We start from the raw sequence: 25919 nt of genomic DNA on the forward strand, positions 1-25919 counted from the left end.
CTATTTACGTTCAAATTAAAATTAATAAAGATGAAATAAAATTAAAAATTCAGTTTCTCAGTTGTGTTAAGCACATTGTGTTAAGTGCTCAATGTGTTAAGTGCTCAAAAGCCAAATGAGGTTAGTGGCTATCATAATGAACAGTGCATTTTCTTCATATGAAAAAACCCCCACCATGACAATATATACATCCCAAAATACCGAGGTGATTTTTCCTCCTGGTACCAAGGAGTACCTACGAGAAACCCATTCACTATACATTTATCAACCTGTAGGTTTGCGATAGTCTTATAATTCTTCATGGCTCTTTAGGAACTTTGTAGTAAATTCAAAACACTCTGGAGATAAAATATACTAAACAAGTGGTTCTAACACTTGTATGTGCTGAATATTCAGATTCTCAAGTGCTACCTGAAAGATCCTGATCCAATAGGTCTGAGGTGTCTTAATGAAGCTACATTTTTAGCGACCTCCCTAGGTGATCTTGATGCAGATGGCCCAAGGGCAACATACTGAAAAACTGAGCCTAAGGATTATAAGAAATTATATTGTTGCATCACTTATTCAACAAAACATATTGAGTTTCTCTGTATTATGGGTCTTTTTCTAGGTACCAGTTCTATAAAGGTGAAGAAAGAGAAGGCATCAATAGAAAAGATATTAATGAGTAGTAGCTTTTATAAACTTGTTCTTCCACCAGTCATAGGTACCTTAACCACCATGTCCTGTCCAAACCTGCTCCCAGATTTTGCCCAAGTGGCATTTGACTTGTGTGCAAAGGAGAGTCTGAGAAGGACTTAGCAGTAGTAGAAGTAGTCATAGAAGAGGAAGAAGAAAAAGGAAAAGGAGAAAGAGGAGTAGGGAGGGAAAGGGAAAGGGAGAGGGAGAAGGAGAAGAGAATACAAAGAAATAAGTAAAGAAAGACAAAAGAAGGAGGAAGGAGAGAAGAAAATGTATCTGAGAAATAAGAAGGAAGGAAATGGACACAACTCAGTGACTGAATGTGGGACCAGGGAATAGGCAAGAGGAATGAGTCTGAGATGACATTTAGCTTTCTGTCTTAGGTTGGTAGTTAGTAGGGCCATTCACTTAAATAGGCAATACAGACAGAATAGCAATTTTGGGGGAAAGAAGATGGTTTAGTTTTGATATATCGGACCTGTATGGTGCTTCTGGCACTTCCAAGCAGAGACATCCAGAGGCAGCTGGGTGTACGGTTTTAGAGCTTTAAAGATATAGATTTGGGATGTACCAGTGTTACATGAAGACATGGAAATGAATGAAATCATACAGAAAATCATACAGGAGAATAAAACCATTCTGTAGAGAGAGAAGAGAAGATGTAGAAGGATGAGAATTTGGTGGACATCAATATTTTAGGCCGTAATTCTTAATCTTTGCGGGTTGATGACATTTCTGAAAATCAGATGATTTCTAGAGAAAGCCAAATTTCACAGACTTACAGAATTTTGTAATTTCCAAGTTGTTGAGACTCCCCTTGTGAACTTCCATAGATTTCAGCTGTTTAAATGGTGAAAGAGGAAGGGGAGCCCATGAAAGACAGTGAGAAGGGGAATCAAATAGAAGTAGGAAAACCAGATTCCCAACTCATGGAGACTTATTCATCTGACCTAATGCAGTGGTAGATATAAACCCTCTAAATGAACAGCCTGTTTCTCTTATATTTTTGTTCATAAAACTAGGAAAGCAAGAGTGCACATTTAGAAGTAATTTGTGGAATTCCCTTTTTCTTCATAGCCCTTCACAATTGAATTGAATTTCTCCCCTATTTCATTTTGAATTGTTTTTCTTTGAGTCATAGAAACCATGGCTTAGTTAACTTTGGAAAGAGAGATTTTTAGAATATATAAATAATCCCACAATGATTTTCTTTTCTACCTAGGTATAAGATAGGGGAAGTGCAAGGCCAGCATGCATTCATGTTTTATTAGGATCCCTTCCTTGTATGTCACACTTACCTACGGAAGTGATGATAACTGTGAAATGAGTTTCATCTTGCCTGCCGGTTATGTTGTTGTAAGCACAGCACACATAGTCCATTGTCTTCTGGGCTACTTTCTCAGATGCAACTTCTAAGCGAGGCCCATGCTTAATGATATATGTAGTATTGTCAGTCCTCCTAATCCAGGAGTAGGTGTTGGGAGGATGAGAATCAGCAGAACAATCAAATAGGATGGCCTCTCCAAGGTCAACAGTAAACACTTCCCCTACTTTTAGCCCTTTATCAGAATTCACTTGAAGTCCATAAGGTCCATCTGCATCAATATAAAAAAAATAGATAAGTAACACAAGTAATCACAACATAGGTTTTGAGTTTGGGAGAGCTTAGTAGCATTTTACTGTTTTTGAAAGTTTTCATCTTAGAATTGGATGAGCAGGTCCTTGCTTAGACTCCCAATAAATGATGAGGACCTAAATATGTTTTATTTTGATATCGATGAAAGTGAAAATTATTTGAGATTTGATTTGAAATAGTGATTTGAACTAATCTGAAATAGTAAAAGCCTGAAACTTCATATACAATTTTACAAATACTGTCATCATAATTGTGATGCTAAGGTTTTGAGTAATGTATTGATAAATCTGCAATCTTGTAGACAAATTCAATCTTGCCGTTTTTGTGTGACTAGCTTATTTTTATATGCTGATTTATTTTATTATTATTTTTAATTGAGACATAATCGTACGTATTTATGAGGTACAGTGTGATGTTTTGATCACATGTTTTGATACATGTATACAGTGTGTAATGATTAAATCAGTCTAATTAGTATCTCCATCACCTCAAACATTTATTATTTCCTTTTGTTGGGTACATTCAAAGTCTACCATTGTTGCTGTTTGAAAATACACCATAAATTGCCGTTAATTATAGTCACCCTATAGTGCTATAGAACACAAGAACTTATTCCTCATATCTAGCTGTCCATTAACTATTTTTGTGTCTATTAACCAACTTTTGGCTACCCCCCACCACCCCACTCTTCCCCATCTCTAGTAACTACTATTCTACTCTCTATGTCTATTAGATCAACTTTTTAGCTTCTACACATTAATATTTCTGAAATAGTCATTGTACTTGAAAATATTTTTACAAGAGATTATGGCCACTATTTTCTCTTTAACAACCATACTTTCAGTATTATCTATTTTTCTTCTCAGTGCTAGGGTAGGCCATGTAAATATTTATAAAAGACATTGTTTCACATGGGACACTGTGCAAATAGACATAGGGGTGTTTGGTATTTTTACAACATTTTAACAGTTAAAGAATTTTTAAAATCCTCCCACCCACACCCCAGCTAAGATTAGGATTCCATTTGAAAAAAAAATTACATCTTCTTTATCATTAACTACTTAACCCCTGGTGTTTTTTTCCACATTGCAGTACTCCTGTAGCATTGTACCATTTCTATGGTGTTAGGTTGCCAGTAGGTGAAGACACATTTCCCATTGCTTTCTTCAGAGAATAAGGAAAATTAAAAAAAATTCTTCTCCTAGATAGGTTTTCTCATTCAGTCTAAATCCTGGCTTATAGTCTAAAAATCTTTGAGTTTCAGTGCTTATGTTCACCTTTCAGCTGATCATTACCAATATTTATTGGATATCTGCCATGAGAAGGCACTTTAAGTGCTTATGCAGATAACAACATTTAATATTTAGAGCAACCACCATGAGGTAGATGTTATTATTCTAATTTTAAGATGAGGAAAGAGATATTTAAACAATTTATTTGCCCATGGTCATATAGCTATTAAATAGCAGAGCTGGGATTCTAAAATATATGCACTTAATCATTCACATTACTTCTCTAAAAAGAAATAAAGTATAAGTGGTATAACTTCCTATATCATAATAGTTTGTTGTTGTCTAACTGTAGTACTAGTTCTACAATCAATTACTAATTATATATTAATATTAATTCTGTAATCATCCAATCAAGTAATAAATATTTATTTGAGAGATGATGCTAAGTATGAGATAATATATTTAGTATACGGGAGATAGAGGTATGAGACATTCATATTGTTAGGGAATTTACAAACTGGATATGGGTATGGATGGTTTGCTCAGTAATGGCCTAATCTTAAAGGTCCTGATTTTTTTAAAAGTATAAGCTATTTATCTCTCAACATATAGAAAAATAGAATGTAGTAACTAAACATTAGGGTAACTAATTTTTTCAATCACTAGCTAGGCATTCTTTAGAAGTCATTTGAATTTTTTGGGTCTCATTTTCCTCACCTTTTAATATAAAAAGACAGGTTAGAGGACTGATTGCCAAGATTCTTTCTAACCCCTTTGAAACACCAGGATTCTTGCCATGCCATTAAAAGTAATGGCAAAAACTGTGATTACTTTTGCACCAACCTAGTAAAACCATTTTGGATATTGGCAAACCAATCCCAAGTTTGCAAATTCCCAGAGTGGTTCTCTATCATGTCAGCATTTTCTGACCAATCTGCCACAGAGGAGACAAATTTTCTAAGCTATAACAGAAAACGAATATACAAAACAATAGATTATCTTCAGCTAGAAAACAGACTAATCTATGTTTTCTTTCTAGAGAAAAAGACATATGGAGAAATGTGAAGGAACCATATGGGTTTTTATTAATAAACCTGCATGAGATAAGCCTGCTTTCAGAAAGCAAACAGAAGTTAGTACTTTCAATTTAAAGTAATCAGGAACTGAAGGTACAGGATTAAAATAAGGAGAAATTTCTGCCCCTTTCCTGTTACTGTATAAGAAGCCTGTTCTCTCATTTCAGGCTGTGACACAGTCTCAGGTGAAACCACTGTGATAAAACGTTTAGAACAGTGTGCTGTCAAATGGAACTCTTTTGTTCTGAATTCCACTAAACAGTAAGTAGTGTAATGGGAACAAAAATTTGTTTTTGCTCACTCAACCGAAATCAATATTGAGATTACTTTGCACATGGTATGAGTCTAGGCATAGTGAAGACATCTGAGATGTTGACCACATACTATGTATGGCTATTATCTCAGGCCCTGTGGTTCAGAAGGGACCCTTCATGTTGTCAGCATTGATAGAACATTAGGGAAGGAAAGATCACCAAGTAGCGGGCACAGTTATGGTTCACACCGAAGGAAACCAGCAGGAGGAATTTACCGTAGTTTGGGAGAGCAAGAGACCTGAGTCTATGTACAAAAACTAAAGTCTGAGGGTCTTTCTGAGAGTAGAGCAAGACAGACTTGATAAAGAAGAAAAATGTGGTCACAAAAATACAGCCACTCGATTTAGGTCTTCGTCTTCCCCCTGGTTTTCAGGGTATAGAGAATGGGGCTATAAAAACAAACTGTCTAGTAATTTAATACACATAAAAATGAGTGTTACTCCTTTTCAAGCGTGCTGACATTGCTCAAAACTTTTTGGGGAACTCCTCATTTGGAGTTGCCTTAGGACCCTGCAGCATAATGGAGTATTCTCACAAGCAGTAATTCTTCAATTTCAATTTCAGAGGGTAGGTTTAATTTGTAGAGGAAGCCCATAGTCATTTAGAGCCAAGGCTAGTAAATAAGGTCAATTACCTAATTTAATAAGTTCATTCTGGTTTAAAATAAAAATACCTTTAAAGAAAGTAATCTGATTATCTTATCTTCCTTAATCATGTGTATTTTGATTTTGTTGCTTCCCCATTTATTGGGTTTCATGATTGGCATAATTTTTTCTCTTCTGTCTGTTTTATTTATATGCTATATCTGGCTCTTCAGTAGCAGCCTCACATCCCTCAAACTTCCTTGCCCCCACCTCAACACCTCTTCCGACTCTTGGAACCTAACACTTTGAAGCATTTCAGTTCCTTGCTTCTGATATGTTTCTTAAAAAGTAACATAGTTTATCTGTTTATATAAGAAATGCACGGGTTTTTTTTGCAGAAAATCCTAAAATTCAGAGAAGCACAAAGATGAAAAGAAAGTCATTTGTAATTTTATTGCTCAGAGAACGAATATCCACATTTCAGTGGATAATTTTCAAGTCTTTCTTTAATGCATCTTTTTCTCTCTCTCTTTATCACACATGCACACAAATTTAACTACATCTCACACTCTACATGTTGCTTACAATATACTTTCTTCTGACTCTACTATGATGTTATTTCCTTTATCATTAGAACTCCAGGCTGACCATCCCTCTACTTGGAGGGGCAGCCTAGTACATTATTCAAGTGAATGGGCAATCCAATTGGAGATATTTGGAGTGATTCAACTAGAGTGACCTCTGATACTGAAGATGAAAGCAGAAGGATAATTCCATTTTGACTTTGGATTATGGTTTACTTTCTTGCCTTTGGCAGAGAGCTCCCAATAGAAATGAACCCTTTGCCTTGGGGATGGCTGTTTACTAAATGACTTGTAAAATCACATATCATCTGTTCTCTTTAACAATTTATGGCTGTGTGGGAACAGTACCTAAATTTACATCATGATGCTGTTTGCCACCCTGCTTGGGAGCAGATGGTAAGTATTTACCGTGAATGACCTTTTTTCCCCTTTAATTTTTATCACTTAGAGCTCTCCACTGCAGCATTGCCATATGTTGCACACAAAATGCAGTGGTTACTGGGTTATTATTTACAACTGGAGCTTGAAGGCATATCATGAACTGCAAGTAGATACTTGTCTGAGTTATTGGCTTGACATTGTATTCCACCGAGGCCAATACCAGATTATGACATCACAACCTCATAAGTAGTCAATCTTAATAGATTTTATTATACTTTTTCTGCCAAAATAAAAAATAGTTCCTACTTTCATGAAAAAACCCTTCACAGAAACAGTGCCTTTAGAAAACAGAATACTTGATTTTGCTAAAGGTCAGGAAAAAAAGTGCCAAAGCACTATAATGAAGAAGCTGTCACCTTATAATGAGAATTTAGCCTTTTTACAGCATCGTCAAGTAAAACTGGAATCTAAAAGGGATATGAAGAAAGATAATCTGTTCCATTTTAGTTAAGTTCAAGAAACTTTATTGATTTCTTAATCTCTGTCAGCTATTGCCCTATGGATACAAAGATGAAGAATGCAGAACTCTGGTTTGGGTTTGGGGTGTTCACAAGAGTCAAGAAAAATATAATGCAGTGAGGACCAGGAATGAGAGTGCCTAGGATGCTGAAGGAGCAAAATGAACCTGTTAGTGACACTGAGGAGGTGAGACAAGTGGAGGCAGGTAAACCTTTCTGGAAAGGATGATGATGTCATGAGGCAAGAAGAAGGTAACCAGATGAAGAAAGAGAAGTGTGAATAACACCAACCAAGGCACATATTCCCAGCTTGCAGGGAATGATAAAGATTGTAAACATTTGGATGCCACATCCAGAGATAGCATATACAACCCATCTTCAGATTACAGTATATATTTTATTTAATTTTTGTTACTCAAAAGCAACAAAACCAACCAACCAGAACAAAAACAGGGCTAAAATAGTGATAGCAAGAAAAATTATTAAATTAATGGGTCTGGGTTGTGTTTGTACATGTTATACGGTAGGTAGTAATTGTTTAGCACAAACAAGACCCTGATGTGTGATTTTTTAAAATCAAATAATTATAAATGAATGAGTGCATAAATGAATAAGTAAGTGAATGAATGAATATCAATAAGATGAGATGTTGACCAAGTGAAGAATTCTGCATTTGAAAGTAAAAATAGTGAAGACAAAAATTAGTAATGCAATGTTCACAATTACCAATTAATGAGTCAAAATCTTTCTTAAGCCATGTAGATAATTCATCTTTACAATGTGTAAATGGAAGCCACATTTGTAAATTGTCTAAATGTTCTTCTTTCTATTATCTGTCATTAGTCTTTGCATGTGATAGGTGTTTCTCTATAAGATTTTCATAGGTAATGTTTAAAATAATGTAAAGAAGAAAGTTCAGTCTGTCAGCAAAAGATAGATTCTGTAAAGTGTGAACTTACTCAAATTGGGGTATTCTCATTCTTTCAAATAACATCGTGAAGGAAAGAAGCCTTAGGAGCCTAAAGCATAATATTTAACATTTGCAGGTTTGATTATGGTTTTCTCTCCCATTTTTATATTTTCCACACTGTGTATCACAGCATATTCTGTGATAATAATGAGATTGGTGCATAGACTTGCACATGTTGAAAGAAAGATGTTATTTTCATTTTGACAGATTAATATGAACTGTATAGCAAAACAAAAGTATATTTCAAAAATGATATTTGCATTTGCCTATAATTGCTTAAGTAAATTTCCCCAGGACTTTTTCATTTAAACCTATGGCTAGAGTTTAAAGATAGGCAGGTAGGGATGGAAAGACATACAGATAAAGAGCTAGAAGAAAGAATTGATGTAAAGAAAATATTTTACAAGAGAAAAATAAAGTATGTTAAATTCAGGAATGGTAATATTTGGAGAGGAAAAAAGTTCTCAAGATATTCTTTCGGTTTTTTCATTGCAGCCTCTGCATTGTTCTGGGTTCTTGAAATTGAGAATCTTGCTTTCCACTGGAAATGAGGTCGCACAATAGACTGAATCATGAAATACAACCTGAATGGCCCCTGGCCAGTATTTCAACTTGATCTTTAAGAAATAGGATTGTGCTAGTAGACATATTTCATACAAGACAGTGCCTAGGAGGTGTGATTAGAACTACTGAACTACAATAATGGTAAAAAGCCAAATGACATCTGGTACTTATATTCTCTGTAACTATCCTGGGAGATATTCTCAGAAAACAACAAAAAACAACTCGTGAGTTAAAAAAAAATAAACTTACAATATATGATGGGCATAATGATATCACTTTCCGTTTCACTGACAGGGTTCCTCACCAGGCAGCTGTAATTCCCAATGTCTTCCTTGGTTACTGGAGCAATATGAAGGGTATTGTTTTGGGGAGAAAAGGAGTAGGTGGAGCTGGTGTGGACAGGTCTCCCATTTTTTAGCCATTGGTAAGCTAGCCGAGTGCCCCCTTCCACATGGCATGTCAGGGTCATGTTCCCCACATACTCCACAGCCCCAGAGGGAGGATGAATCTGCACCACTGGCTTTGTGACAGGATCTGCAATATTAAGAGAGATATGAATGATTTTTTCTTTTCATGGAAATATAATAAAACCCTATGAGGTCTTTCAAATATGAACTCCTGGAGAAATTATTCCAGCATTTTACACTGTAAATGTAGACAGCTCAGGTAATAACTAAAGAAGAGAAGAGAATAAAAAGCCAGGGAAAATGCAAAATGACAAAATATGAGAATATCATTTATAGTCAGAGATAATCAAATTCCAGAACTTACTTTTCAAGGATGGTCTAATGAAGCCCTTTACTTTATAGGTGGCTGAGAATGCCAGCTTCCTTATTTCCTGTTCATTGTGCTTTCACCAACACCATAAAGGTACACTTTCACAGGCAAAATTTATATGGTTATTCCTCTCTATTGATTTGTCCTAATGTCCCAATAGCAGCTGGTTGGGATGGATGTGGTGAACTCAAATTTCTATCATCTGCAAAATATACAGCTAACATATATACTATACTTTTGGGAAACTGAGGGATAATTTTAGTGAATCACATATGTAAAACTATTCTTTCTATGTATGTCATGAAGCAATTATAAACTTCAATTGCTTTGCATTTGTGTTGTAACATTATGTTAGTCACTTTAACAAACCAAAGCCTACATTTCAACACTGACTCAGTCTGAAAATAGGATAAAATATATTCTTGGGCTTTTATCAAATTAGAGAAAAAAATACAAATCCAATAGAAATTCCTGTTGGAAAGTCAAGTCTCAGGAAAATAGTCTTATTTCATCATCTGCCACACAGTAGGCTCTTAATAATATTTGTCAAAGCAAATTTCCAAAAATGAGTAAATATTTTCTCTCTGAATTTTAACTGTAAAGTTGATGGATTATATAAGCATGGTAGAATTATATAAGAATCTGCAACCATTTCTGGCAATTTTCTTTAGTCATTGAAGTTCTTGACTTAATTAATAAAAACAGTGGCTTGCCCAGAGTTACACAGCAGTCAGTGGCAAAATGAAGAGGGCTTCACATCTGGCAATGTTTCTCTTCTGCATTTTGGAGAGAGGTGTATTTAATAATCTCCTTCTATGTATGGCTACATGACACAGAGAGAATAGGATGATACATAAGTGAGAGATGATTGTGTCCAATGTTCAGACTTCAATTTCCTTTCAAGCTTTTAATTAGGGTCGATGCATCTTCCTCAGGTAGATTTATTTTGACTTGTGCTCATATTTTTGTACACTGGAAAATGTGCATTAGGGCACAAACTGACCAAATTCTCCATCCCAGAGAAGACAGAAGAAAGTGAAAGATAAGAGAAAGGAGGTCGAAAGGTAACTTATAGGGGAGTCGAGTAATTCTGAAGCCTATAGCACTTTTCAAGAAGGGTGTAATCAACTGGCTCATCGATTTAATTTAATCCTTCATCTTCCCTGGCAAGAACAAAAGATTGGGAAAGGCTTTATGTTTATGATATTATGATTTTAAAAGAAAAATAAATTGTGTACATTTAATATGCAGAAAAAGCTTATATTTCAAATGTACCTGTGTGTGGAACTGTAAGTGGTATGAGATAAATAGGTAACACATCAACAGTTTTTTATGAGAAGAACCAATCATTAGAATAGTCACTGGTATTGTGATCATACATTTGCTTAAAACAGTATAACTCAGATGAAGAAGTTTTTCTTCTGAGAAGAATTTTGGCACGGGGCCTAAAACCCTATTCAGGCTTTACTAAGTTTTTGGTTGCATTTTCCTAAGCAGATTCAACTTTACTACTGATTCACAAGAAAGGATTCTATTAGGAGGGAGACAGGACACCATATAGGAAATCTTCATGGAAATTCCCTTTAGATCTCTCTTTTCTTTTTCCCCACAGTTGCTCTCTAGGCATTTGCTTCTACCTTCTGCATCTTTACTCCTCTGAAGCCTCCCCAGTCTCCTCTGTGGCCACTCATTTATTCCACAGATAGTTGCTGAATCTACTAGTGGTCAGCAAAGGTTTTAAGCACTGAGGACAAAGCAGCAAATAATACAAAGTCCCTGCTCCTAGGGACCTCATATTCTAGGTAGGGAAGAGAAAGAATAAACAAATAAAAATCTATAATATGCCCAGGTAGTAATAAAAGCTATGAAAAAGAGAGAAGCAGAATTGGAGATAGAGAGTGACTCTCTCTCTCTCTCTTATTTTCTCTGAGCATGTGTGTCTGTGTGTGTGTGTGTGTGTGTGTGTGTGTGTGTGTTGAAGTGAGATTACATTTTATATAGGGTGGTCAGTAAAGGCTTCACAGATAAAGTGACATTTGAGCCAAGACCTAAAGGAAACGAGGGGAGCATGCTAGTATCTTGGAGAAAAGCTATCTAGGTAGAGCAAACAGCAAGTACAAAGGCCCTGAGGAGGAGTGTGTTTTGGCCCATTCCAGGAAGAGCATGAAGGCCAGCATGGCCAGAACCGAGTGAGTGAGGGGGATGCAGATAGGAAAATGGGGTCAGATAGGCGCTGGGTATGTGGGGCATTGCAGATTGTTAATACTTTGACTTTTACTCTGAGTGAGATAGAAGCAATGGGAGGATTTTAAGCTGAAGGAGGCAGGAATAGAAGCAGGGAGAGTAGGTGGCAAAGCTATTAGGACAGTTCAGGCCACGGCTGATTGTGGTATTGAGTGGGGCAGTACTGGGGGTGGTAAGTGGTTGGATTTTGTCTATATTTTCAAGGTAAAGCCAATAGGCTTTCCCGTGGACTGGATGTGGGATGTGAGAAAAAGAGGAGGTCAACGGTGACTACAAGGTTTTGGCTAGAGCAATTGATAGAATGGAATTTGTATTTATTAAAATGGGGAATACTGTCAAATAAACAGGTGTAGAGATCAAAAATCAGAAGTTGGGCTTTGGACATAGTATATTTTACATATGTCACTTATTTCAATAAGGAAAATAAGTGTCTGAAAGTTAGCTGACCCCACTCCTCCTCAGAGGACATTTCCAGGCATGTCCATTGTCCTTAAGTACCATTCTTGCACAAGTCTCATCCTCTTCCAAACAGTGTACTGAAACAAAAATCTTCATGACAAAAATAGGGCTCTTCCCAGGGTACAGTCTATTGTTGAGAAAATAAGATTTTCTCCATCTCATCAAATTAGCAACATTATACTTGATAGTTCCCAGGCAAACAAACAATAAGTTATACTTAGTGCTTGATTACCTATTGCACTAGGTATATCTCTTATGTGCATGTCTTATTTAATCTTCAGAAAGCCTTGTGAGGTAGATAATGTCATTAGTGCCATGAGACATTGAGGCTTTGAGGATTAATTGATTTGTGCAAAGTTGTGAAGCCAAGATCTAAAGCCGAAGTAGTTTAGTCTCCTGAGCCTTTGCTAACTACCATGCTAGACTGCTGCCCTCGTACACTCACAGGGGACTCACCATCAACCGTGACTTGTATCTTCTGACTGGCAGATAGAGTTCCATTTCCCTGAATGTTGACCTTCACGATGTAATTGCCTTCATCAGGGAACTGCAGTGGGTTGATAAGCAGAGATGCATTGGGTGGCATCATGGTGAACTTGTGTTGGTATTCCAAGTCAGGAACCACAGACTTATTCACAGAGCCCAGTAAGTATTTGGGCATCGTGTGGGGTCTCTCAAATAGCCATATGATCTGGATGTCTGATGCTGGAGTGTGGAAGCCATAGTGGACGGGTAGGTAGAGGGCCTGACCTCTGACGCCATGGACAGTGTGTGATGGCACTGTCACCTTCAGCCCCGAGCAAGCACCTGTTGCAAAGGAAAGGAAAGTTGTGAAGACCTTGAGCCACATTTCACAATCTAAAGGGGCAAATGCAGAGAGAACCTGATCAGGTGATAATCCTTTTCAAAGAAGAGTGGCTTCTAGGTACTGACTATTCTAGTACTGGTTACATATAGAGGTAAATATTTGTCCCTGAAACCTTCTGCACTTAAAAAACTCCACCCAAAGACTGTGCTGGTTGCACAAGATAAAAAGGAAAAGCAGAAGTTATTTTCTACGATTGCTACGGAATAATGGGAAAAGGAGAACTAAGAAAGTTTACTACTTCTAAAGTCCAATGAAACCATTAAAACATTTGGAATTATGACTATATTAATGTCTGTCATATCATATCATAATCTAACTATGTGATTTGAGAAATACTAGAGGTTATTTCCTCCTAACAGTTTCCCTTAAAGCCATCTGAAATGACTGAATATTCCATTATTGGAAGTTCTTCCTTTTAGCCAAATTCTTGCCAAATGCAAATATCCCAAGGAGAGTGGTATTAAACCATTATCAGTCATGACCAGTTATTTCCACCCAGAACAGGCATCTGGTTGGTGTATTTGAGAAACAGCAAGAGGCAGGTACAGATGGAGCACAGTGGAGGAGGAGGAGCATGATAAGATATGAGGTCAGTGAGGTGGCTGTGACAGGCTGGCAGGACCTTAGGATCACAGGAAAAACTCTGGCAATTTTACTCTAAGATGGGGATGCAATAGGAGTTTCATGAACAGAAAAGGGCTATTTTTTAAATGTTTTATTAGACCTAGTCTAGCTGCTGTGAGAATACACAGGAATAGGGCTAGAGCAGGAACAGGGAGAACACTTAGTTAGGAGGTGACTGCAATGTAATAGGCCAGAGACAACTGTGCTGGAAACTAGGGTGTTAGTAAAAGACGTTTTGGAAAAAGTCTGATTGTGACAAAAGGATTTGCTGACACTTTGAGGATGTCAGAAACAAAGAGGATGCCAAGCTTCTTGACTCGGACCAACTGGAAGAAAGGAATTGCAGTAAATAAATTAATCATGGGGAAGACTGTGGGGAGAATAGTTTTTGTGGGAAAGACGAGGATTCAGTTTTGGGAGCGTTCATTTTAAGATGCCCATTAGACATCTAAGAGGCAATGTTGTGAAATCCTGACTAATGTGAATTTAAGAGAGAATGAGGGGCCTGAGAGGGCCTTGGGACATGGAGCTCTGCCCAGTGGATAGCCCTGGGCAGTGCTGGGGATTTCTGGGCCCATGCATTCACTGCTGTGTCTTCAGGTTTCTTCCCAGTTTCTGGCAACTGGAGATTTCCCCGTCTTACCTTAAGCCATGATATATTATTTTATTTTATTTAGCATTTCTATGTATTTGCAGGGGGAAGAGGGTCTTCCTTAGCTCAGGTTACCATGTTGCTGGAAGCTCTTTGCTTCAAAATCCTCATATTAAAAGGGGCAATATGATACCTACATCATAGGAACATTTGACGTAGTAGAGGAGAGAGTGAGAGAAATTTAAATGTGGAATATTTTGAATGATGAGAGAAAAAATAGACAATGAAAAGAAACTGTAGACAATGAGTATAGACAACACTTTTGGGGAGTTTTGCTGTGAAGAGGAGCAGAGAGATGGGACAGAAGCTGGAGAAGGATCAAAAATGTGAAATAAAGAGAGTTTTTTGCTATTGGGAATGTTTCACTGGAAAGGGAAATGTTGATGAGGCAGAATAGAGATGGGTGAAAGTGGAATAAAATCCTTAAGCAGGTGAGAAGAGATGGAAATTAGATATAAATAGAAGCATTTTACAATTTTAAATTTCTCAAATACAAAATGTTCATCCTCTTTGATCGCTTCCACTTTTTCATTTTTTTCTACATTTTTTTGATTTCATTCTACTAGAAAGGGAGTCCTCAAGCTTCATCCAAGTCATGTCATGAAAGGCCATCAATTTTAAAAAGGGAAAGGTAGAAAGATCTGTTTGCCTTTTGTGATTATTTCCTTGGAAAAACTCAAAGATGTAGGCCTGTTCCTATGAGGAATCCAGTTCTACCAACAGTAAATTTATCTCCTTCCTTCCCAGAGTGGAGGTAGAAGCAAAGATTCCCACAGTTTGGGCCTTTGGCTAGCTATTAGTAGAGAGTGAGACTCTGGGGTTGGCAGAGAAGTTAGAGGAAAGAATCCAAGAGGAGAAAACACCAAAGAGGAAGATAGTTAGTTAGAGGGAGAAGAGACTCCTAGACTTGCAACTGAAACTTACCATATGGACTGAAAAGCAGATGACTGTAAAAGAAACATAAAGACATGTCTTATTGTCTCCTTGGCCTCTGTGTGTTTTTGTGATTAACTTCTAAGAATTTTTTTTTTCTTCTGATAATGGACCTACTTGCACACTTTGGTGATTGGTCCATAACAAAGCAGTTATAAAGATGAGAATTCCCTTCTGTATTCTTTTCTGCCAAGTATAAGACTATTAAATCTGGAATTTTTCCTAATTTGAGTGATTAGAAAAAGAGAAAACTGGGTGCTGGGAATTCTAAAGAGGAGATAAAGTGGATTGCAGAAAAGAAGTAGTGGTTTTCGCAAGGAAATAGTAGGAGAGAGAAAGAAAGATGGGAGAGAGAAATCTATGTCTCAAAATTAGTGATGTCTAAGATATGTGAAGCAGAGGCTGACAGTCGGGGTGAAACTCTTAAAGTCATAGATTTAGTAAGACATTGGGCCTTTGGATGGGAGATCAGCACAGGAAAAGATTCCTCTTTGTCTATCTGTTTTCTGTACAAAACAAAATGCATTTATATGTCTTTCATTGAAGTTGAAGATAGGCAGTTCCTGACAAGTTCCTGGTAAGCGACAACAAAAAAAAATAGGCTTAGTACCTGTTATTACTAACTTAAGACATGTAAATTGGAACTTTCACTGTATTAAGTGTATTGCTCCCTCCTTTTTTTTTTACTTGTGTAAATATGAAAACATTTACAAGTGTTTCATGGCTCACTCCTGATCTTGGACTCCCATGTTCTATGTCCGCCATTGAGTCTTAAATTTATCACTTGCAAATAGCTCTAAAATAATGATTTTCAAGCACCTATTCTCTTAACTTGAAGATTACTGTGCTTGTTACTTTAATAAAGTTAAAGATCTACTGAAATATGAAGTCCTAGTAAAGGACACATACTTGGGGTAAAATGGTGATTGGTCAGTTATGTGACCTTAAATGAGTCATTTTAATTTTCAGACTCAGTTTTCTCATGTGTGAATAGGAGGTAATATCAGATAAGGTGTAAGGCCTTTCTCGACTCTCTTAATTTTATGTTATTGACATCCTGAGGTGCTTTTCTAAGGGTAGCAGCTACCTATATTTGAAGGTGAAGGGCCCAGAGAGTTTTGAGAGGACCCAAATTGAGAGAGGGCCTAAATAATTTTGAAGAATTGAGTCCCAGTTTTTGGTTCATTTATTAAGTTGTCAATCCTTGGATATCCTTTAATAAAACAGCAATTCTGTGTTTTTTACAAAGAAATCAAGGAGAATGATGGAAGTCTGTATAATTGCCTTGGGAATGCACTGGAAAAAGCTGCATGGCTGCTAATAGGGAGCAGTTTTGTCATGGATGTGTTGGTTCACTTAGGACATTTCACAACTCAGCCTAGAAACCACCATTAGGCTGAGAAGGTCTGAATGGATTCTGACCCATTTTGTGCTTGTCATTTGGGAAAGCCATTGCAAAAGTCCTTCTCTGCTTTTTTTGTAATTGACTTCCTTTGTAGTTATATTTGAAAAGATTGAGATTTATTTAATATTCTGGAAATGGTTGGGAGGCACTATATTACTATGGGGTGACAATATTGCTGGAATAGAAATGTTGATGACTTTTGGATCTTGACCCAGAATGTTGAATCTTAAATATGAAAAGACTGGTTAGAGAGTCCATGACTAAAATTATAGGAGGAAAATTTTATTTAATGAAATATTAAATACAATACAAATATTGAAGCTCTGAGAAAAAATAACACTACATTAGTAGAAAAAGATATTTAATATAGCGTTTGTGATCATTATTTAGGGGAAAATTAGTTTTGGGGTCTATTTTAGACTGCATCATGTAATAATACCTTAAATAATATATTGCCATCAATATCTCTGAATAGGTTCAGTGCTTTCTTATTAAATGAAAAGTTTTTTTCAAATATGTATGCTTTTTCAAATGTGTGACAGTGAGAAATAGCACAGCTGTTACAGTAACTGTTTGCTTAGAGATTGCCTATACAATTTTTTATCAGATAAATTATAGGTAGCAAGTTATAAGAATGTCAGCAGGGAATGAAATTTTCTTTATACAGTATCTTATCTCAGCCACGTAAAATCTCTTCATTGGACATGAACCTATCAATATGATACAATCTTTGCTTGTAGTGAAATTTGGGAATAAACAGATAATTGAATGCTTCCTCCACATTCTAGGAACACATACTCTCTTATCATTGATGTGTCACCCACTACAGATGTGATGAATTCATGCTGTCAAACACAGTAGTTTACTAATGTGAGAAAACTTAGCTTCATTTTGAGAAATTTTCAAGTGCTGTTTTCTAGTTGTATGAGAAAACCCAAAGGACTAAACCTATTGATTTTAGAAAATCATCCTCTGCATGAACAGATAAACTTCAAGAAAATAAATAATATAAAAAGGCTGGTTGTGGTGGCTAATGCCTGTAATCCCAGGCACTTTAGGGGACTGAGGTGGCAGATTGCTTGAGCCCAGGAGTTTAAGACCAGCTTGGGCAACACAGCGAGACCCCTGTCTCTATTTGAAAAAATACAAAAACAAAAATAATAAATAATATAAAAATGGATGAAATTTAAATTTATTTTTAGTAGTCCAAATATTTGGACTTAAATGGAAATTTAAATTCGATTTTATTATTATATTCACTATTACTTTCTGAGTATAACAAACAAAAACTCTTATAAATTATAGTTCTGTTAAAAAAATCTTGACTTTTTGCATATAAGGCATTACACAAATCTGGAGAAACATTTATAATACTAATCATAATCTGACATACAAAATTGCAGCAATGATCCCTCCTTTACAGACCCTCTTACATTGTATGACAATAGCACTATAAAAAAGTATCCAGTGTTAAGGTACACTTGAAGTCCTACTGTAGAATTTATCTATATTCCAGCAACAAAGGACTCCCTAGACCGGTTTCATTGTATTGAATATAAACATCAGATTTCACAAAGTGACCTCTGCTGTAGCTCAAAATAGCTGGCATTTACTTCCCTGTTATCGTGTGTGGTATTAACAAGCATAACACAAGTATTGTTGACTGAAAATAAAATCTTGCATCTTTAGAGAAAATAGAAATTATGATGTGTTTTGAATAAACTGTACAAACTGTACATTTTAGGCTTCAAATTTTTAAAAATTTTTTAAAAAGAAGAAGCAAACACAACTTCAATATTCCTAAAAGCAAAGATTGCCAAATCATCTGTGGTCTTTACAACACACTGCCTATGGAGAAAAGCAAATTTGCAGAAGAGAGAAGGTCTTAAGGTATAAAAACTGCTTTAGCTATTTACGAACATGCTATTTTCCTAAGGTACATTTGTTTTATTTTAGTTGAATTCCTTAACTAAATTGTCTCTAAGTTCTTCTTAACGCCAGTTTCAAAAACAACACTTATAAAATGATAGTAGTCCTACTGTTTTAAATATAAAAATAAGTGGGACGATGACCCAGGATACTTTCAAAAGGAAGAAAAATGCACAAAGGTAGAGACAGTTATAATAATTATTTACTTTTTCAAACAATTTTAGAAAACAAAAATCTATTATAGGCTTAAATTTGATAACATAAATACTGTGATAACTGGAACAATCACAACTCTGGGAAACTCAAAGACTTAAAAAAATTTACAAACTGTACATTTCAAATGTGTGAGATAGGTACAACAGTAGGTATGAATTTGAATAATAACATTTACAATGCAAACTTTAACAAAATATAGGAGTGAAAGTAAAGCTCTAAATAGCTGGAGAAGCCTAAAAGTCAAATTGCTTATTTTGCTAAGCTGTTCTTAATTTTTAAAAAATGTAGCCTTTTTTGAACTCCTATCTGTTGAATATAAACAAAACAGGAAATTGATTTGACTTTTAAAACTGATAAATAGGAAGAATGGAAATGAGAACATCTGGTGAAAATAATGTTGACAGACAGCAGTTGGAATGCTGGAAAGAGACTCCTTTAAACTCGAAAGATAAAGAGGAGAATGAGGGAAAATATTAAGGTAGAAAAAAATTTTTAATAGGACTAGCCATTGGGCAAAGAGAAAAGCTAAAGGCATTTTGGAGTAACAATGTTTTCAAACACGTTCTCCCTTTTGTGTAGGAAATTTTTTTGTTAGTTTGGAATCTTACCTTTCTTCCATATTTCATAAGATGAGACAGATAACTTAAAACAAAGCAGTAAACAGTTTGCAACAATATCTTTAATTAAAAAGAAAACAATTTTCGTAAATTATTTGTAGTTTCACTCTAAGTGGTCACAATTTCATGGCCTATTAGAATATTTGCTGAAATAAATGCATTAAAGACTATTGAACCTATATGTAAACTCTAAAAGAAGAAATTCATTATATTTTAAAAATATCTGAATTCTCTTAATGAGTGCTATGACAATAATTGTTGTTCCAAGAAAATAACAATCTATTTATTGAAACTCATTTCTCTTAAATGTTCCTGCTTCTTTGCTGTAACAGTGTGTTATTGTTAAAAGGTTCTGACCTGCTCTTCAATTATCTGAATGCATCTACAGCCTAAAGCAAATATTTACCTTATGTCCACAATTAAAAAAAAAAAAACTAACAAACAGCTAAAACACAATTCACACAGGGCCTTACCGAAGAGAAGGAGGTATATTTTGCACTGAAAGACCCCAAGTGTGTCACCGAAGGGCTCCATGAAAGCATCCTGTCCCATGCATGCAGTGCCCTGTTCTCGGTGGTAACTTGGACCAGCAGCTGCTGGTTTATTTGCTAGGGAAATTAGCAGTGAGGTAACAGACCCTATCTTGCCTCTTGCTTCTGTGATTTGAATACAGAATGAATGTGTATACAAAGGACACAGGGAGTGGGAACACCTGTTATGTGCTTAGCAAGAATACAGGCTTATGGCTTTCAGAAGAGTTTCTTAGCAACTACCAGTAATTGTCTATATATTTCATAAATTATACTTAGTTATTAAAAAATCACATGAAGGAAAACATCCTTTTGCGTGACTTTACTGAAAAATGGCATGTTTTCATAATGAAAGAATATTGTGAGATTTCCTTAAAAACAAAAGCTGGTTTTCTATCATGCAGAACTATGCCATTATTATTTTAAAATTAAAAAAAATTATATGAAAATTGAAGTAGCTCATGTATCTGCTAAACAGTCATAAATCTTCATGAAGTCACTAACATGTAAAAATTCTACCAATGAATCAAAAGAGAGATCCAGAATATATTTAAAACGTATTTTTTCTATGCAGTGTTTCCTATTACAATGACTGATTTCATTTAATCTTTGAATTCATCTTATTTTTAAAAGCAAATCACAGGTGTGTTTCCAACTGGGACTGAGGCATGGACCATGCATAATTATAATGAAAAGTGCATGCCAAGAGATAGTATCTGAGGCCACATTTTCACAGCTGATGCATAGAGGAAGTGAACCAATGATCTAGAAAAGATCTTACCTCTACTGCAGTGTCCAGGTTACAGTTTTTCAACCTGGTCTCTCCATTGTCATGGCAGCAGATAGTCTAAGCATGTCCGCTTAATTTACTAAGTTATTAGTTAACCCCTATTTGCAAGAAGGCTCTGGTTCTAGCCTTGTTATATAAAATGTTAAGGATATATCCAAATCTGCATCAAATCATCAAATCAAGGAAAATTCCTTGCATGCATCAGTTTTAACAGTAAAGGCCCACTGAAGAAGTTCAATGATAAGAGGGGAAGGAAGACTATACCTCAAGCATAATTAAAGTAAAAAATGAATGATAGTAACTTTGGAATCCAAGTTTGGAAACACTCTTTGCATTAAGGCTCTGAACTCTTCTAGAAGGACTTCTATAAGCAAAGAAAGTAAGTGACTATTGGGAAAACGAAGTCCTCTTCAGAGATCAGTCACTTTCAGATCCCTCCATGCTTCCGAAAAATGGCAAGAGCTCCTCATGCTTCCCCCACCTCCCTGCAAAATAATAACAATGCCACAACTTTCTCTGCACTGTCTCTAAATCTGGTACATACATCTATTGCAGCACTTATCTCCTTAATCTTTATTTTATTGGATGTTTATTTTCCCTCTGAGCTCTCAAATACAGAGAATAATCTTATTCATTCATGGATGTTGGGCACGTAGCATAATGCTTAACTAGTATTTTTGTTAAGTTGTTTCTCCAGAAAACAAAACTCTAAGTGCTCCTTGGCCCGTCTTACGATTCTCAGTTGATGCGTAAGAAATACAAATAAATTTTAATATTGGATTGCACAAAATACAATTTGGAAAGTAATATGGAAGTTCTACAGATATCACATAGGCTCCCCCAACATCTTTTAGATTGATATTAATCTCCAATTGCCTTTATTAAATTAGCTGTTTTCAGTGTTTTTCAATCTAGTGCTGGATTATAATGAAGTTTGTTGGGTCCCTGGCAAAAAGAGAAATAAAGACAATGTACTGTGTTTTTCCCTAGTGTTAAATATACTCAATATAAAGGAGTTTTTTATTCTGAGATTTTCTTTGTTGTATTTGAAAATATTCCCTGTTTCATGACATAAGGTGATAGTAGATGCTACATTAAAAATAAATGCCATATGAATCTTACTTGTAATCTTTTTATTTCATGGCACATATTGAAATATAATACGGCACATCTAGGGAAAGGGCTACTGGGATAATCATGACAAAGCGCCCTCTAGTGGTAAACTGTAGATATAAACTCTTACCTGCTGGAGTAACTTCTGATTTCAACATGTTTATACAGGAAGTGAGAAAAAGTGCTCAAGCTTAACTTCAACAATTGTTAATTTTTACATGATTCTTAAAAATAGTTTGAAGTGTTTTATAATTACAAGAATTTTCCTACCATCCGTATCTCACATCACACCTGTAACCCACTGGGAAGTTCTGCTGTTATCATTCCAGTCAGGAAAAAAGGGCCTGTAGTGTTACTGTTTACCAATCTTAGTTATATTTGCATTTAAAATGAGAAGGCTGATTAACCTAAAACAATCTATATCCACGGTGATTAAACTGCAAGCAATGTAAGGAGCCACTGGGATAGAGTATGCGTGTGTGTGTCCACGTGCATTTACAATGGGATATGGACACGTATACTCCTGTGCAGGAGGGTGTGTGTGTGTGTGTGTGTTTGTGTGTGTGTATGTTTGTTGGGGGCAGGGATTTTTATTACCTCTCAAATCACACTACACAGTTTACAGTCTAGTTTATTTAAATTGCAGACTGGTATTACTTCATACAGTAAATGTCTGCTGCATGAATTTCAAACATCCACATTTTTAATCACAAGTAGCTAGCACACGCATGTTTTGCAGTGGCAGAAACAATTAAGGAGAAGTGGTGAAATGCCAAGGTCAATGTAGATGTAGAACAGTGGGGAATAAGAACTGGGGAAAGAAATGTTTCTTATTGTTGTAATTAGTGGATTCTCTCCAGTTTACAGGGAGAGTTAGCTGCCAGAGGAGGCTATCACATATGCCTATGCCTGTGCTAGTGTTCACTTCTGTAAAGTCTACAAAGCTGCCTCGCGGAAGCCTTGATCTATCTTATATGGCTGCTAAATACTAAGCAGTAATGTCTTCTTCCTGGGCACCTCTTTAGGTCACTACTTTACCTTCGGCAAGTGTTCTGTTTTCTGTTATGGCCTGCTCAAGAAGTGTAGTCATATCATCTTGGAGGGGCTGCATCTCTCCACTGCTTTGGTATTTGTGGAGTGGTAAGAAATTTTATCTTTCTAATCAAACCAGGGTCTCAGCTTTTATTTAAGCTTCCAGACATTCCTCCTGTTTTGGGCCATTAGTAATATGCCCTTATCCTACTTTACTACTAATCCTATTGTCCTGAATCAGATCAATTTACTTAACTCTTGGCTCTGCACTCCTTTACCAAGGAATTTGTATCCAGCAAACCTTCCCCAGGATTTGGTGGCAGACCATCTAAACTTTCCATTATTTTGCACTGGACTATCACTAACAACAGCTCTCAGGTAAATGTGAAAGTCCTGAATAAATCTTAAAAATAAATACCTTTTTGAAAATTGGAAAGGAAATAGCATGTCAAACCTTTTAAAAAGTGTTTGTTAGGATGCCAAGTTTTTTGTTTTTTTGAGCGTAGACAGATAGAAATGAATAACGTAAGGTTCAATTATTTCATATAGTGTTAAGGTATGCTGAATTAGAAAATATAGTTTATTTAGACACCAGCGCTGATTTACAAGCTTTCAATATTATAGTTATAGCCTTAAAACATTTAGAAGACTGTATCCATTTTTATCCATTTCTCCAGTTTGTAGGAAATAAACTAAAATGTAGAGTTTTGGAGTAAAACAAAGTTTCAATACTTTCTTGCGTTTTCAGTGTCGAATAGATAGGGATAACACTCATTTTTCTGAATTTGGCCAATAGAAATACACACATTAGATAAAAAAAACTTTTTGGGGGGATCATCTTTAACTTTGTGTATTTGAGTATGTGAGGGAGAAAATTCCGGGGTTGAATCTGGGTTCTAGTCCTAGATCAAGCTCTCATGAAATATGTGGTCTCGAACCCTTATACAGATACGTTTTCTCATCTTTACAGCATGGATTTGACATGCTAGAGCTGGACTGCCTTTAAGAATCACTGAAGATTTTAAACAAACAAACATCCCCAAAGAAAACAACAATAATAACAGCACACACCTCAGGTGAATCTGAACAGTCAGGTTTGAGATCTACTGAACTCAGATCACCCCTAAGATATGCTTTTAAACCCAACTGTGAACTCCTTGTGACCACAACCATAGATTATTAATCAAAGTGCTTACTTTAGTGTTGCCTTGAGTGCAACAATCAAGAAATGTTTATTGGCTTGGGTTTTATTTTATAGGCTAATATGGCTGGCAGTTTTTGTTTCTTTTGATGCTTTCAGGGACTTCTAAATATTGCAGATTTTCACACACAAAGAACAGTCTGACAATTAAGATTAGAGAAGGTAAAGAATAAACTAAACTAGACTTGCCCTAAATGTGACCAGAATTTCTTGAAGGGGTTAGAAATAACAGAGTCAGAGAAGCATATAGGTAAACATATAATTTCAAAGGAATTGCTGAACGCAGTGATGATACAAGTATGCACAAGGTGGTTCTGTTGGAGTAGAGAACTGGGCAGAATCAAAACCAATAATACCTCATAATTGTATAGTGCTTTACAATTTATACATTTCATTCACCTACATCATCTCACTTATCCTTACAAAGCCCTATATAAAATATTACAACTTCATTTGTAAAAATTAATAAAACGAGGCTTTAAGGGGTGAGAAAATAGAATTTCAGAATCAGAAATAACCTCTGTTAGTGTCCCCCAAACTTCAGTCATTTGCAAATCACCTTTATTAGTTTTGCCATATCTGACTACCACCCATACTATTGTTCACCTAGTATTTTTTATTAGGTTGACACACTTGAACTTTTTTTATTCTAAGAAATATTTTTGAAATTATGGGTCTGTGTCATACTTTTAGAAGTTAACATTATAATAAAATAAACTTAAAAAAATTGGTGCCATGCTTTAGAACTTTCTTCAGCACAATACATGAAAATCTTAACACATCTGATGACCGATTAATCCTTCAGTTTCTACTTGCACATCTGCAGTAATCTTAGGCAAGTTCCTTAATTTCGCCATACCTGCTTCATCATCTTTAAAATGGGAACCCACAGGATTCTTGTGTGGATAAATGAAATCATATATTTAAAGCTATTAGCAGTTCCTGACAGGTACTCAGCTTTCGATAAGTGTTAGCTATCATTGTTAGCTTTAGGGCTGCTTTTTCTTCTTCTTCTCATATTCTCTTAATTGTAAAGTCCTTTTAAAATTGTGTCCCCAAAGGCACTCCTGTTCCTTTCCCCAATTTAACTAAACTGCCAAAAGTTGAAAAGAGGACTTTAAAGTGACACATATACTCGTTATTGTCGTATTTCCCGTCATCACTGCTTTAGAGTACGGAGGTAAAATATTAGGCGGGCGTCAAAATCCTTCGATTTTAGAGCTTTTGCAGGGGATACCAAGACTGAGGTAGAACAGCCCTAAACCTGGAGGGTCGCCTATTGGGCAACCTAGAGCACACCTTTCCTCAGGCCAAACCCAGCGCGCCCGGGGTAGTCTCGAGTTCTCAGGTTACCCCTCCTCAGTGACAGCCCTTTCTTGAGTTCCTTCTCCTTCGCGTCAGTCTCTCGTTCTCCCACCCCGCCCCTCCAGACCAGGTGAGGTTTCCTCCCTCACACTCCTAGGGGACATCGCGTCAATCTGGCTTATATATTGTCTCCTCTGAGTTTGATCTTTCGCTCAACGCCTAGTCACCTGTGACTTAGGTTTCCGTCTCGCCGAAGAGTAGCTACTGCCTAGTGCAAGAACCTTTGTAAGACCGGCGACCGCAGTGGTCGCTCTGAGCAGTAATATTTACCGGCTTAACTGAAGCACCCGCTCTTTTGCTTGCTGGGAGATGTAGTCCCTGGGTTGGCCACTTTAGTTCATCGTTGCTACCGCCGGCGTCCAGAAGACTACAGTTCCCAGCATGCCCAGGGCAAGACAGGATAGCCTGGGTCGGCTCCTCCACGTGACCACCCACTATGGCTTCCTAGTGTCAGGGCCAGCTGTGTAGTGGCTCGGTATGATTTGTTAGCTCTTTGAGGCAGGGTACCCTCCTCAGGATTTCGACATGCAAAAAATCAAATCTCTCATGACCCGACAGGTAAGCCGCGGCGGCTGAAGCAAAGGCTTCCTTCATCTCGGAAGTGAGAGGAGCCGAGATGTTCTG

At 36.3% G+C, this 25919-nt stretch overlaps 2 protein-coding genes across 6 annotated transcripts in view; one reads left to right on the top strand and one right to left on the bottom strand.

Moving 5' to 3' along the window:
• The window catches only part of HEPACAM2 (HEPACAM family member 2), a 43968-nt gene extending 18261 nt beyond the window's left edge, over window positions 1–25707 (bottom strand). For 2 of the 4 annotated variants that reach the window (XM_008961996.2, XM_055114715.1), the window contains exons 1-3: window positions 12477–12870; window positions 8790–9074; window positions 1980–2276 (exon numbers count right to left, since the gene is read on the bottom strand). In XM_008961996.2, coding sequence (XP_008960244.1) covers window positions 1980–2276; window positions 8790–9074; window positions 12477–12870 — 976 coding nt within the window. Of the gene's footprint in view, window positions 1–1979; window positions 2277–8789; window positions 9075–12476; window positions 12871–19737; window positions 20015–25565 lie in introns of those variants that run through there. The other 2 variants (XM_055114716.1, XM_003809728.3) reach the window with 2 other exon arrangements.
• VPS50 (VPS50 subunit of EARP/GARPII complex) overlaps window positions 23564–25919 on the top strand; it is a 128050-nt gene continuing 125694 nt past the window's right edge. Inside the window, exon 1 of one of the 2 annotated variants that reach the window (XM_003809726.5) lies at window positions 23564–25853. In XM_003809726.5, coding sequence (XP_003809774.1) covers window positions 25821–25853 — 33 coding nt within the window. In that variant the 5' untranslated portion in view covers window positions 23564–25820. The remainder of the gene's footprint in view (window positions 25854–25919) is intronic. The other variant, XM_034964460.3, reaches the window with a different exon arrangement.

This window comes from Pan paniscus, chromosome 6 (assembly GCF_029289425.2).
Source record: "Pan paniscus chromosome 6, NHGRI_mPanPan1-v2.0_pri, whole genome shotgun sequence".
NCBI classification, from domain to species: domain Eukaryota; kingdom Metazoa; phylum Chordata; class Mammalia; order Primates; family Hominidae; genus Pan; species Pan paniscus.